General features: G+C 48.1%; 7 protein-coding genes across 7 annotated transcripts; 5 read left to right on the top strand and 2 right to left on the bottom strand.

Annotated features, from left to right (window-relative positions):
* Positions 1-12: 12 nt before the first annotated feature.
* Positions 13-4,374, top strand: C7M61_002420 (chromatin-remodeling ATPase; the record flags this gene model as incomplete). The annotated part of the gene is made up of 1 exon (XM_024857794.1): positions 13-4,374. The coding sequence occupies one exon, from the start codon at positions 13-15 to the stop codon at positions 4,372-4,374; it is 4,362 nt and encodes a 1,453-aa protein (XP_024714293.1).
* A 50-nt stretch (positions 4,375-4,424) lies between these two features.
* On the bottom strand, positions 4,425-5,072 carry NAT4 (Nat4p; the record flags this gene model as incomplete). The annotated part of the gene is made up of 1 exon (XM_024857795.1): positions 4,425-5,072. One exon carries the CDS (start codon positions 5,070-5,072, stop codon positions 4,425-4,427), a length of 648 nt encoding a protein of 215 aa, XP_024714294.1.
* Positions 5,073-5,323: 251 nt separating this feature from the next.
* Positions 5,324-5,740, top strand: C7M61_002422 (uncharacterized protein; the record flags this gene model as incomplete). The annotated part of the gene is made up of 1 exon (XM_024857796.1): positions 5,324-5,740. The coding sequence occupies one exon, from the start codon at positions 5,324-5,326 to the stop codon at positions 5,738-5,740; it is 417 nt and encodes a 138-aa protein (XP_024714295.1).
* A 1,459-nt stretch (positions 5,741-7,199) lies between these two features.
* Positions 7,200-9,296, top strand: FRE10 (Fre10p; the record flags this gene model as incomplete). The annotated part of the gene is made up of 1 exon (XM_024857797.1): positions 7,200-9,296. The coding sequence occupies one exon, from the start codon at positions 7,200-7,202 to the stop codon at positions 9,294-9,296; it is 2,097 nt and encodes a 698-aa protein (XP_024714296.1).
* Positions 9,297-9,729: 433 nt separating this feature from the next.
* C7M61_002424 (uncharacterized protein) lies at positions 9,730-11,835 on the top strand (the record flags this gene model as incomplete). Its single annotated transcript, XM_024857798.1, has 1 exon — positions 9,730-11,835. The coding sequence occupies one exon, from the start codon at positions 9,730-9,732 to the stop codon at positions 11,833-11,835; it is 2,106 nt and encodes a 701-aa protein (XP_024714297.1).
* A 78-nt stretch (positions 11,836-11,913) lies between these two features.
* On the bottom strand, positions 11,914-12,465 carry C7M61_002425 (snoRNA-binding rRNA-processing protein; the record flags this gene model as incomplete). Its single annotated transcript, XM_024857799.1, has 1 exon — positions 11,914-12,465. The coding sequence occupies one exon, from the start codon at positions 12,463-12,465 to the stop codon at positions 11,914-11,916; it is 552 nt and encodes a 183-aa protein (XP_024714298.1).
* Positions 12,466-13,554: 1,089 nt separating this feature from the next.
* Positions 13,555-14,223, top strand: MRPL6 (mitochondrial 54S ribosomal protein uL6m; the record flags this gene model as incomplete). The annotated part of the gene is made up of 1 exon (XM_024857800.1): positions 13,555-14,223. The coding sequence occupies one exon, from the start codon at positions 13,555-13,557 to the stop codon at positions 14,221-14,223; it is 669 nt and encodes a 222-aa protein (XP_024714299.1).
* Positions 14,224-14,350: the final 127 nt, after the last annotated feature.

The raw sequence follows: 14,350 nt of genomic DNA on the forward strand, positions 1-14,350 counted from the left end.
TAATTTATAAAGATGGTCAAGCTCCCGGACGAGATCGAGCAGAATCCTGAGCTCTACGGACTCAGGCGATCAGGCAGAGACAGAAGGGTAGCGTCATTAGCTGAGGACAGCGACGAAGACGAGCCAGTCTCTAGAAGAAAGAAGACAGTCTACGAGGACTACGACGACGAAAGTCCCGAAGAGCTGGAGGACTCGGACGACGAGGACTTTGGAGTCAGTAAGAAGCGTAAGCTGAACCTGACTCGTGCCTTCAGCACTGCTAAGCAGAAGAATGGCAGACGTAATGGCAGGAGTAAAACAGCATCTGCACACGTCACTCCGACGCCTCCGGCAGAGGTGAGGTTCTCGACCAGAAACAACAACTCTCAGGTCAACTACGCTGTTGACTATGAGGACGACGAGGATCTCGTGGAAAGCGAAGAAGAAGGTGCCGGTGACTACTACTATTACGAACAAGCTATGGCGGAGGAGTCGGCCCGCTCGATAGACGCTGTTTTGGACCACAAGCTCAATCCAGAAAATGCCGAAAAAACTGGCGACCCAAAGCTCGACTACTTATTCAAGATCAAGTGGTCCGACGCTTCTCACTTGCATAACACATGGGAACCTTGGCCCACGCTCAAGGAGTTCAAGGGTAGCCGGAGAGTTGAGAACTACATCAAGCAGTTCATCATCTTGGATCAAGAGATTCGTGATGATCCTTATACCACCAAGGAAGACATCGAGGCCATGGACATCGAGCGTGAGCGTAAGAGAGACGAACAAGAAGAATATACTCAGGTTGAGCGTATTGTCGATAGCGATAGAGTTGAGCTTGATGACGGCACCTCGCAACTACAGTACTACGTCAAGTGGAGGAGACTCTACTACGATGAATGCTCGTGGGAAAATGCCGAGACAATCGCCGAGATTGCTCCAGAGCAGGTCAGCAAGTACCAGCAGCGTCTTCAATCGAAGATTCTTCCTAACTTGTCTGCCAACTATCCACAGAACCAGAGACCTCGTTTCGAGAAGTTGAACAAGCAGCCGTTGTTCATCAAGAACGGTGAGTTGAGAGACTTCCAGTTGACCGGTTTGAACTGGATGGCTTTCTTGTGGTCGCGTAACGAGAATGGTATCTTGGCAGACGAGATGGGTCTTGGTAAGACCGTTCAAACTGTGGCCTTCTTGTCATGGTTGATCTACGCCCGCAGACAGAATGGTCCTCACTTGGTAGTGGTGCCTCTCAGTACTATTCCAGCATGGCAAGAGACTTTTGAGAAGTGGTCGCCGGATGTAAACTGCATTTACTACTTGGGTAACACCGAGGCCAGAAGAAACATCCGTGACTACGAGTTCTACGGCCCCACCAACAAGCCCAAATTCAATGTTCTTTTGACAACCTACGAATATATCTTGAAGGACAGAAATGAGCTTGGTGCTTTCAAGTGGCAGTTCCTCGCTGTTGACGAGGCCCACAGATTGAAGAACGCCGAGTCTTCTTTGTATGAGTCTTTGAAGCTGTTCAAGGTGGCCAACAGATTGTTGATCACCGGTACACCATTGCAGAACAACATCAAGGAGCTTGCGGCCTTGTGTAACTTCTTGATGCCAGGAAAGTTCAACATTGACCAGGAGATCGACTTCGAAGCTCAAGACGCAGAGCAGGAGGAGTATATCAAGTACTTGCAACTGAGTATCAAGCCATTCATTTTGAGACGTCTCAAAAAGGATGTGGAGAAGTCCCTTCCGTCCAAGTCGGAACGTATTCTTAGAGTCGAGTTGTCCGATGTGCAAACGGAATACTACAGAAACATCATCACCAGAAACTATGCTGCGTTGAATGCCGGTATGAAGGGCTCTCAGATTTCCTTGTTGAATGTGATGAGTGAATTGAAGAAAGCCTCCAACCATCCTTACTTATTTGATGGCGCTGAAGAGAAGTTCCTTGCTAAGGCAGGAGGTGCTTCTAGAGACAATATCCTTAAGGGTATGATCATGAACTCTGGTAAGATGGTTCTTCTAGAACAGCTTTTGACGAGGTTGAAGAAAGAAGGCCACAGAGTGTTGATCTTCTCGCAGATGGTGAGAATTCTTGATATCTTGGGTGACTACATGTCTATCAAGGGTTACCAATTTCAGCGTTTGGATGGTGGTATTCCATCTGCACAAAGAAAGATCTCCATCGATCATTTTAATGCACCCGACTCCAGGGACTTTGCATTCTTGTTGTCCACAAGAGCCGGTGGTTTGGGTATTAACTTGATGACAGCTGACACGGTTATTATTTTCGATTCTGACTGGAATCCACAAGCCGACTTGCAGGCCATGGCTCGTGCTCATAGAATCGGTCAGAAGAAGCATGTCTCGGTGTACAGATTTGTCAGTAAGGATACCGTTGAAGAAGAGATTCTTGAAAGGGCCAGAAAGAAGATGATTCTCGAGTACGCCATTATCTCTTTGGGAATGAACGATCCAAACACAGGTAAGAAGAGCAAGAACGAGCCCAACTCCAGCGAGCTTGCACAGATTTTGAAGTTTGGTGCAGCCAACATGTTTGCAGCCTCGGACAATCAGAAGAAATTGGAGGAATTGAACTTGGATGATGTCTTGAATAGAGCCGAAGATCATGTCACCACTCCTGAGATTGGCGAGTCCAACTTGGGATCCGAGGAGTTCTTGAAGCAGTTCGAGGTTACTGACTACAAGGCGGATGTTGAGTGGGATGACATTATTCCACAAGATGAATTGGCCAAACTCAAGGAAGAGGAGAAGAAGAAGGCCGAGGAGGACTATCTCAACGAGCAAATCGCTATGTATTCCCGCAGAAGAGCTGCCGTTAAACAATTGCAAGGAGGAACTCCGGACACTAGTGGTGTTGATGAAGATGACGAAGAAGAGGGCAGTGGAAGACGTGCTGCTAGAAAGAAGGTGGAAGAAAACCATGAGTTGTCTGAGAAGGAGATTCGTGGTATTTATAGATCCATCCTCAGAATTGGCGATTTGTCTGGAAAATGGAATCAACTTGTCGAAGAGGGCAGTATTTCCAACAAGAACCCTGTTCTCATCAAGCATGCCTACAACGAGATTCTCAACATTTCCAAGAAGTTGGTGAAGGAAGAAGAGGCAAGAAGAACAGAGGCGCTTGCTGAGTTGGAGAGAAAGGCCAAGGAGTCAAAGTCATCAACCGTGCAGACGGACGGCGAGAACCCAATGGCTTTGTGGATTGCTAAGAAGAAGGAGAAGAAGGCGGTCTTGTTCACTTACCAAGGCGTGAAGAACATCAATGCAGAGCTAGTCTTGTCCAGACCACCCGACATGAAACTTCTTGAGTCCTTGATTCCTAAGGAGAACCCACTCTCGTTTGAACTTCCACGCACTCCAAAACTGGTGCTGAACTGGAACTGTCAGTGGAGCGCCAAGGACGATGCTATGCTTCTTGTCGGTGTCAACAAGTTTGGTTATGGCTCATGGACACAAATCAGAGATGACCCGCTTTTGGGCTTGCAGAACAAGCTTTTCCTCGAAGGAACCAGCAAGGCGAGCGAGAAGCCTTCTGAGAAGGAGGCAAAGGGCTCCAACAAGAAGGTACCAGGTGCTGTTCACATTGGTAGAAGAGTCGACTACTTGTTCTTCCTTTTGAGAGGCGAAGAGGACAGTGCACCAGCAGGCACCAACGGTACAACGAAGAAGAAGACTGTCAAGAAGCCCAAGGCCGAAGCCAAGCCAAAGAAGACCACCAAGTCGCAATCGCCAGATGTCAAGGTCAAGAAACCCAAGGCCAAAAAGACTACTTCAGGCTCCAATATCAACTCTCCAAAGCTTGATAGCCATCCAACCATGAAGATCAAGAACGACGATGACCACCATGACGAGAACGATGACTACTTGGAGTACGACAGCATGGATGAAAGATTGTGCAAGGCCACTTTGAAACCCGTTGCCAAGTCATTGATGAAGTTGCACAAGGGCAACCAGGGCTTGGGTAAGCACGAGTGGGCCATGTTGCTCAGAAAAGAGTTGGTCAGCATTGGTGAGTTTATTGACGAGACCTGCAAGGAGAAGAAGGACGACAAGTTCAGCAAGCATTTGTGGTCTTACGCCAGCTTCTACTGGCCCGCCAAGGTGCCTAGTCTGAAGATCACTGCCATGTATACTAGAATCAAGAGCCAGGCTGACGCTCCCAAGAAGGATGCTCCAAAGAAGGAGTCCAAGGATGAGCCTAAGAAGGAGCCCAAAGAGGAACCAAAGAAGGAGGCTACAGAGAAGCCAAAGGAGGCCAAGGACCAGCCTTCTGAGAAGCCTTCTGAGAAGCCTAAGGAGCAGCCCCAGGAGATCAAGAAAGAGGCTACTCAGGGCGAGGCGCCTAAGCTTGAGGAGAAGGCCCAGGCATAACGCTGTAATATTGGATTGCAAAAAAATATGTTTAATCGGACGATTTATGTTTAGTCGACTTCCCTCTCCAACTCGTAGTAGTCGGGCTTGATTACCCTAAGACGGGTCTTTCTGTCTCTCGGCGAATCAGGAGAATATGTGTAGCCGAGTTGCTTGTACCACTTGAGTGCTCTTTCGTTATCTGGAAACACGGTCAAGCCAGTATACTCAGTAGTGCAATTTGCTCGAAGCGTCTCGTCAAGCTCTGTGTCGTTAAGCGAAGTTTCATCGAGCTTCTTCGCCAATGCATGGAAGCTGTTCATGAGATTTGTGCCCCATTGATGATTCTGATAATCAGGGAGGACCTGGATCTCATACAAGTATAGCGTATGCTCGTCCACTAGCTTGCACACCACCAAGGCACCCATTTTTGGAGAGTCTTCCAATGCATACCATATAAATAGAAGACCGATTTCCCTCAATTCATCTTCTTTCTGCTTTTTCCAACCCTTGCCCTTGTGCGCCACGTACAATGGACCCATGCAATGATTCACGATGGCGACAGACTGCTCAAGGTGGACGCCTTTTCCGTGTGCCAACTTGCGATGTAGAACCTGGCCATTTGCTTCTAGTGTGGATGGAAATATCTTTTTGGCAAACTCCAGCATGAGCTTCACCAAAGGGATCACGGTTTCTGGATCATACTCATCGAATGCCATGGTTAGGTTTAAGAAGAGTGCGCGATGTAGTTGCAATCAATCTGACGCGCCTACAACGCACAACCACATAAGACCCCAGCAGAAGCACGGTCTAAGAAGAAATTCAATTCGCTTACGCATAGAAGAATCGCTTGTTGCTTCGTCCGACTGACGCGCTTGAGCTATTAAATCACCGAAATAGGTTACTGCCATCACGTGCGAGTAGCAAGACCAATCCATCAAAAGAAGTCCCCATACCGTGAATGCTAGTCATGAATCAGTGGAACTCGCTGCCGCTACGAGGCAGTCTGGCCACAGAGGACATGGCTCAGGCACAGAAGGAGCGTGGCAATGCTTTGTATCATCCAATGTCGTCTCCTCTACTGAAGACCAAGGTGGTGAACAATCAGCAGCAGATTCGAGACAACAAGCGCCAGGAAAGACTCCGACAACAAAGGGAGGAAAGGCACAGCAGAGAGAGCGACGAGGATTACCAAAAGCGACTTCAACAGCAAGCCGAGGCTTTCCAGGTCGATGTGGATACTTTGGTAGATGAGGAGCAGGAACAGCACTACCAGGAAAGTGGGCATCCCCAGGACCCCGAACAGTATGAGGAAGAGCTCGAAGATTACCTAACAGAGGCCGATCTCGAACTAGAAGCCCAACTCAAATCAATGAACATTACATGAGACAGAAGCAGACGACAGTATGCAACCGGGCGGGATGATGCCCCTTGCATGTGGAGATGAAAGCCTTGGAAGTGAACAGCAAATCGCCAATCAGCACAAAGTGCTGATAAATGTGGTGTCATCTCGGCTTAGGCGCTGGCTAGCGCCGGAGCGGAATCCAGCCTCTCAGCATCAAGGGATTTGGCGGCTGATCGACAGGACAATAAGGCAGATGTCAATCAACAGGAGCATGCAGCCGCCATGGGCGTGCTGGAAGACTGCAAGGTGGGCTAAAATATCGAGTACAAGACAAGGATACCTGCATCACCGTCTGTCTGGGAGCCTATCGCAGCCGTCTAATTACGGCGGAATGTTAGAGCATAAGCCTCCGACAGGAAAAAGAGGGCGTCTTTCGGCATCCTGAAGTGCAACGCCGAACTTAGGCTTTGTGGCGTCAAGGTACATGGTATCTTTACAATCTAGGGGTCGGCGGGCTTGGGAGGCATAGCGGTTCAGGAAGACACAATTGTGAGTTGAATTCGGTTCGCCTCAACGGTGAAGTCACAGCACAAAATGGGAATCTTCCGCGCTGCAGCAGGCAGTGTTCCGTAGACCGATCAGCGGTTTTGACAAATGTATCACAATACGAGTCCTATGCGGCACCGACCAATTAAGTTTGTGCTCTGGCAATGGGGGGTCCGCCCGGACCGACTAACATTTTCCAAAAGAGCCACCCCCCCTCGCACTCTGTAAGGCCGTCGGAACTATAAAGCAGATGCTCCAATTACAGGCCCCGTGTTACATGTATCAAGCATGAAATTATGTGCCAATAACTTTTGCCAAGAAAGTGCGACACTGTTGTTGACACACTGACAGGTTAGAGATGCCTTTATTGCATATGTCAGAAGCAGCTACTTTGTGTTGATGCGGCGCCCTGGTTATGGCATCGATTATCTGATGAATCTGGGCGACAGCGTACGGCACAAAATCTGCGAAAAATCTTCACGAATCTCCAGCGGATTTATCCCCACGGCATTCGATTGCAGGGAGATCCCGATCGCCCCTAGTCGGCAAACCCGGGGGTCGATTGCTAAATAAATTTTCGAATTTCACCGTTGATTGACAGATAAGCTGACAGCTCTTGTCACTTGTTTTTTCTTGGCGCGTCCTGTCAGCGAGCGAAATTAGGAACTGACAGCTACTGGACTGCAGCAGAGCCTCGTACAGCTTGAGGCACACCAAATGGGACCTACCCATGCATTGTGGATGCAGAATATCCTGTACTCTCACACTGGCGAACTGCAGTTGCAAAAATGGGCACCAGCTTTTGTCAGATTCAGCTGGGAAAAGCCACGCCCAAGTGCATAATCCTTTTTGATGCCTTTCCGAAGGCGTCCATATATTAGAGCAAAGCCTGCTTCGCTTCCGCTTTTTTTTTTCTCCTTAGATTGATTGGCTCGGTTTTGGTTCCTTATAGATAATGGTGTGTTTTACCAAACTTCTCGCCGCCGTCAGTGTGACAGCGGCCACGGCATCTGCATCTTCCGATGGGTTTATGATTTACCACAAGAACCAGCTTACCGTTGACGCCTGCGACACCATTCTCGGTAAGACTGCCACACTTTATGGCAAGAAAGATAAGGCTGCCTTCTGTAACGTTGACAATCAGCCTGCTTTGGGTTCGATGGCTCACTGCTTGAAGCAAATGCCTAACCCTAAGGCTGTTAGTGTCTTCTTGGAAGGCTGTTCTAAGTACAAATTGACCGAGGAGCAGTTGTGGGATGCCTATGATAACGCTACCAGCTACTTGGTCACAAACACTTCCGCTGTTCCTGGCTTCAATAAGACCAAGTTGTTCAGCTTGCCTGTGAAGATTTCTCAGAAGAAGATTGACGGTGCTTACCACTCTGTCTTGCACCGTTACTACAACTACAACTACGCTCACTACTACAGTTGGGTTCTTCTTGCCTATTGGGGTGTGGTTGTCGTCATTGCTGGTCTCTGTAGACTCGCTAAGTTTGCATTCCCAGGCTTTGTCCACTCGTTGAACGGTAAGGTCTCCAATACCTACAGAAGATACATCACCTTGCCAGGATTGTTCAACGGAAAAGTCAGTGAGCATGCTACCCTTTTCAAGGCTATACAATACGTGATTCCAACTAGATTGGAGACCATCTTGATATTTATTTGGTTCGTTTTGTGCGTGGCATTTAATGTGGCCAACTTCCAACATGACGTCCCTAACCCTATCTGGCCCAAGAAGGAAGTTGAATTGGGAAGAAAGATTGCCGACAGAAGTGGTATCATTGCCATCTACATGGTTCCCCAATTGGTTTTGTTTGCCGGTAGAAACAACTTCATGGAGTACATTTCTGGCTGGTCTTACTCGAGATTCAACCTTATTCACCAGTGGTACGCCAGAATCCTTTTCATTGTCATTATCGTTCACGGTGTCGGTATGACCCTCAATGGTGTGGGTGTTGGCAAGTACGTGAAACGTAACGGAGAAATGTACATGAAGTTGGGTTACGTTGCAACCATTGCTGCTGCTATTATGATGGCTCACTCGCTTTCGTTCCTCCGTCAAAAGAACTATGAGTTCTTTGTTCTTTCCCACAATGTTTTGGCCATCTTGTTCATTGCAGGTACCTGGGTCCATATCGCAGACCACGCTTTCCAGCAGTACATGTACGCTGCCACTGCTATTTGGGCTTTTGACAAATTTGCTAGACTCTGCAGACTCGCTTGGTTTGGTATCAAGACCGCCGAGGTGCAATTGTTCGACGACGAGAACTTGAGAGTGAAGATCCCTCGTAACAAATACTGGAAGCCATTCCCAATGGCCCACTGCTTCATCTACTTCTTCCGTGCCAATTGCTTCTGGCAATCTCACCCATTCACAGTGCTTGACTCTGTGGTGGAGGAGCAGACGATCACTTTCTACATCAAGGTCAAGGGAGGTATGCTGAGCAGCTTGTGCCAATACTTGAGCCTGCAGCCTGAGCGTAAGGCCAGAATCAAGTGTTCTGTGGAGGGTCCATATGGTCACAAGACGCCTTTGCAGCACTACCAGGATGTCATTTTCCTTGCTGGCGGCCGTGGTATTCCAGGCTTGTACTCTGGAGCCTGGGACCTTACCAAGCGTCAAGGGAACCAGAGAATCAAGTTGTACTGGATGATCCGTCACTGGAGCCTGATTGAGTGGTTTTACGAGGAGTTGCAGCGTTTGAAGGACACCACTGTGCAACCCATTGTTTACGTGACACGTCCTGAGGAGAATCTTGGCTCAGCGTTTGTTCAGTCTTTCGACGACACGGCGAGCGAGGAAAAGAAGAGTGAAGGTGAGGATGTGGATGTGGCTGCAGCAATTCGCAGCCAATTCCCATTTGTGGAGTTCAGAGAAGGACGCCCCGATGTGGAAAGCCTCATTAAGGACGACATCTCAGAGGCTCACGGCGCTGTTGCGTTTGTTGCTTGTGGTCACGGTTCGCTTGTTGACTACCTGAGAAAGGTTATTGCCGAAAACTTGCCCGAGGGCAAAAGAGTGGATTTCTACGACCAGATGCAAACATGGTAAAGCTATTTTTCGCGAGAGCTGTCACAAAAGACGTATCTATTGTCCAGAGCGTCTGGGCGTTCGCAGCCAAATGGGCGCCTAGGCGAGGCGCGCTGTCAATAAACAAAGTGCACAGAACCGTTGCAATCATCCAGTAGAGAGCGCCATAAGCCAATAGATAGCCTATATCCAGAAGGCTAATAGTAAAATTCCTTGCCAATTGACAATCGTTTCGGCGCCATTTTTAAACCTTAAATCTAGATTGTTTCTTTTGGGCACCGTTTACGATTGGCGTTCTCGCCGCAGGGCGCCTTTCCGCCCAATCCGTGCACGCAGCGCGACACGCTGATTCGGATCAAGGAAAAAATACCCACCGAGACCAGACTACTCATTTCTTTCTTTACCGGCTTCGTGCCTTTCGTTCGCTTTCAATAAACAAAAATCATATCTCAGCATGGTCAGCCCCACGATCTTGGACAAGAGGGCATCCTCCAGTCTGAGCTCTCTGGAATCCAGTGATCCTTGCAAACATTCAAATAGTAACTCCTGTGAGAAGCCTGTTTCCACCACTGGGCTTGAAGTTGGGTTGGGAATTGGTATACCCGTGGCGGTTGTTTTTGCTGCGCTTGGTCTCTTGATGTGGTGGAGGTACCGCAAAAACAAGAAGGAGTCTTTGGAACATGACCCCGATTTCGATGAAAATGGAGATGCTACTGCTCTCCCTGATTTCCTTCCTTACGCTAAGGAAGATCCGTTTGACAACCGCTTTTCTGTGAGGCCACATTCCAAGCACATGGACTCTGCTTCTAATCACAAAACAACGGAGATCGGCTCCATATCCACCAGGAATGCCGGCGACGACACCCCCGTTGACGGCTTTGTTTTGCCCTACCACCACAACACGCTGTCCAAGGCGTCTTTGGAAGAGTTTGCACGTCACCTGGTGGACCATCGCGTGTCGACGTTTAGAGGTTCCCTGTTGCGCTACAACCCCACTACCCCAGGCGAGAGCACCAACACTCTGCCTCAAAAACTGAGCTTGCGCTATGAACAAGAGACCGTGGCTGAAAAGGAGACGCCCGTCGGCAAACTCACAAAGGAGGACTACAAGAATCTCCCCAACCACTCGGTCGCCTCACTCAGCGCCAACGAGTACTTCAACACCAAGGAGGAGGTCAGCGACGACACCAACGATACATCCAAGCTGAGCGACCACGACTTCACGGTGGAATACGAAAACGAAGACGACTTGCCCATCAATCAATCATTATCAGCCCATGCATCGCCTCGCAAAAGGCAGGACAATGCGACCACCTCCTCTGATGATTTTGCCGATGCCAGTGACTCGAGGGGCCCATTCCTCGAAAAGAACCACGACGAGCCCGTAGACACGAGAAACATCATTTCTGACGAGCATGAGGAGCCAGAAACTGCATCGAGGGAAGCTGAGGAGACGGAGCATGAGGATGAGCCGGAACAGCACGAATCTGAGCACGAGGATGAGGAGCCTCGTCAAGTGGCGCCCGCTATTTTCGTAAGGTCGCCTTTTGAAGAGCAAAATGAGACTTTCGAAACCGAAGAGCCAACCCAAAACACCACTTATGACGCGTCTCATGACGACACTTCCGAGCAGCCCTCGCTTGTGCCAACGCCAGACACGTCGATGGACCCCAAAACTCACATATCCCGATCTCCTAGATTGTCTGCATTTGATTTGATCAAGAATGTCAGTGATGACGAGGGTGAAGGTGACACGCAAGAGCGTGAAGACTTGGACCCCGAGCAAGCGGAAGAGTTGGCCAGAATGAAATCTGTTTACAAGGTCTACTTTGACCGCTCAAATTCGACGCGTACGAATGCTACTGTTGGTGAAGATGGTGCTTTCCAGGCCGATGCTAGCCAGCCATTGCCTAAGATCGACATTGATCATTTGCAAATCAACGACCAGTTGAAGGGTGACACCCAGTACGACAAGCGTAAGACGACGACGTCCTCCATCTACGACGAGGCGCCAATCTTCGCTGAAGATGCTCAGCAGCCTCAGCAGTATAATATGCCTCATCAGCAATTCCTGCTGCATCCATACGCTCAGCTCCCAGCACAACAGTTCCAGCCACCCCCTCCAGCAGAACTACCCCCATTGAAGTCGCTTCCAAGCGCCTCAGAGATTCGTCGCTCCACCATCGAAACATTCACCGACTACCAGCCTAGAGGTAAGGGTAGGGCACACCCTCTTGGTGATTCAAGCGCAGGATCTTCACCTCAGTTGACACAGAATGGTTCTTTCGCCACGTTACGGTCGCCCACGAGCGAAATGCCACCAACGATCCGTGAGGAGGGCGGACCCACACCATCCCCTCACCAATTGCAGAGAACCTCAGTCTCGCTCATGAACCCAGTTGACGAATTCAAATCTCAAAGAAAATTCAAACCGGCTGGTTCCTTGCCTAGGCAACCATCCCAGCCAAACTACATGAACGACTACCAGCAGTCGCATGATGACTTGATTCCTGGCAACCGTAAGAGTGCGGTGAGAAGGATGATGAACACCAACTTTTAAACGTAAATGCATTGATTAGTTAATATACATAGATGGACTATTGCATAGTCATCAAAAAGAAATAAACCGGCACCGCCCTTAGGCCAAGTCGTAATCGTCGATCTTGTTCTTGTACTTGAGCAAGTTCTTCTTAATCTTGGAGCTGTCAACCCAAGTGAGGTAATCCTCCAAGTTTCTGGTGACCAAGTAGGCTGGGTCGGTAATGACGTTAGGACCAACTCTCACGTGGCCTTGTTCAACAAAAAGGTTGGCATCTTTCATGTTCTGGGCCATTCGAAGGCGACACATCACCACACCAATACGTCTTCTGCAGAAGGCACTCACAGAAACCTTGTTTTCTAGGTCCGAGATCTTCGACTTTGTGGCCAAAATGCCCATGTTGTATAATTTTTCGAGCAAAAGCTGCTCATGCTTGATTCTATAAGGGTCCGTTGGTTGTAGCAAGGAGAGTTTGTGAGCTATCTTTCTGATATCACCACAGATCTTGTTGTACTTGTGGTAATCCTCTCTATTGCTGATTTGGTATTGGGCCATAACAGTGGTGTCTCTGTGACCCTGGTCCAGTTTCCAGTTGAGAAAGTCAACTTTCTTAAGCAATTTCTGCTCATGATGCTTGAGTTTTCTGACCATTGTGGATTGAAGATGTGAAGCGAATCGATGAGCATTGACTTTTTTAAGCAGTAGTGTACCATGCAGTACCCAACGGTTGCAAATTGCAAAACCCCAGGGAATGGTTGGTTTTGTTTCAGATTTTCCTTTGAAAAAATCTCTAGAATTATATTTAGGTAAATTAGTTACGATACTTGAGTCTCTTTTATCTCAATGACGTAGTTTCACCTCATGTCACCTCCATCTGGGATTGAGAAGTGACCCAATTAAATGATGATTTATTGAGGACTAGCCCCTGATAGATCCTTTGATATTATTTACTTCCCTAGTTGAGTTGAACTGTATAAAAATAGTTTGCAAAGTTGAAGCTTTTCAACAAAGGAGCTACCTTGTCGCACATCAACTTTCCACACTGCTATTTATTCCTGACCAACAGCATCCTTGTGTTTCAGCTTCCTTCTCCGATTTCCTTAAAGCAATAGTATTTTTATCATTCGGACCATGTACGCAGTTAAGTAGGCCAAACCTCCTCTTTCGGCACTGCCTACCCTAATCGATACTAAACCTTATGAAAGGAGACATAGAAAGGTGGGTTTTAAAACCAATTTACATCAATTTTTTCCAAAGACATTTTTTGATGGAGCGCTTCCAAATCATTTGTGAAGCTTCATTGTCTGCCGTGACCGGGACCTCTCACAGACCGGCTCCTTGAAAAGTAGATAATTGGTGAGCTGTCTGGGACTGGCGCATACCTTCGAATGGTACCATCACATTCAGGTCACTTGAAATCGCATGGAAGTTTTAGATATTGATCGAAGTTGACATTCTGGAGTACCTATATTTTCTGTGGTAGTTGGAAGTGCTCGCGAATGGCTGCAAAATGAAGTATGACCTACTTCTACCACACACCATGAGTCATTTTTGGCAAGTAAAACCTTCAAACCCCAATTGAATATCTCATTGTAAACTACTATTGATCGGCAACTTCACCACTCAATTCGAATTCCACAAGGATATCTTCAATAAATGGTGCCCCAGAGGGAGTGGTGTACAGGTGTGTACGCTACACCATCAAAATTTTCAGAATCTCACACCTTCAAAGTGCACAAGATGTTGAACAGGTGGAACATGTTGGCCAGGAGCATAAGGCTGTTCTCCACCAGCAGGCCACAATTTTCCTTTGTGGGTGTCTCGCCTGTGCGCTTGGTCGAGGGCGTGGAGGTTTCCACAGAACAGATTCCTCCAGAGTTCTGCAAATCATTCACCAAGGGTAAACAGAGATTCATGCTAGATCAGAATATCGTCGTCAAGGGACCAAAAGGTGTCTTGAGAACTCTTGTACCCAGCTTTGTGAAGGTGAAGCAAGACGGTGAGCTAATCACTGTCCTGGTTGAAGATCCAACCGACAAGGTCCAGAGATCCATGTGGGGAACATCAAGAGCTATCGTGCATAACAACGTCATTGGTACGTCCGAGGGCCACTTAGCCATCGTCAAGTTCGTGGGTGTTGGATACAGAGCTCTTTTAGAAGAAGAGAACGGCTCTCAGGTTGTCGGCTTGAAAGTGGGATACCCATACACACCCAAATACAAGGTGCCAAGCGACTTGAAAGCATCCTTACCGTCGCCAGCACGTCTTCTAATTGAGGGCATTGACAAGCAGCAAGTTAAGTTGTTTGCAGCCCGAATCAGAGAGTTCAAGAAGCCTGAGCCTTATAAGGGTAAGGGTCTCTATGTTGATGACGAGACGATCAAACTCAAGCAAAAGAAGATCAAATAGTCGATCTTCCCACCTGTAAATACAATAGCATTCATCGGAAAATTCTGTAGAACCATTCCAATCGTTTAGGCGGTCTCTGATAGGTCGTGCGTGAACCCCCTGTGTACTGAAAATTTTGGTGAGACTA

This window comes from Candidozyma pseudohaemuli (assembly GCF_003013735.1).
Source record: "Candidozyma pseudohaemuli strain B12108 chromosome Unknown scaffold00004, whole genome shotgun sequence".
NCBI lineage: Eukaryota > Fungi > Ascomycota > Pichiomycetes > Serinales > Metschnikowiaceae > Candidozyma > Candidozyma pseudohaemuli.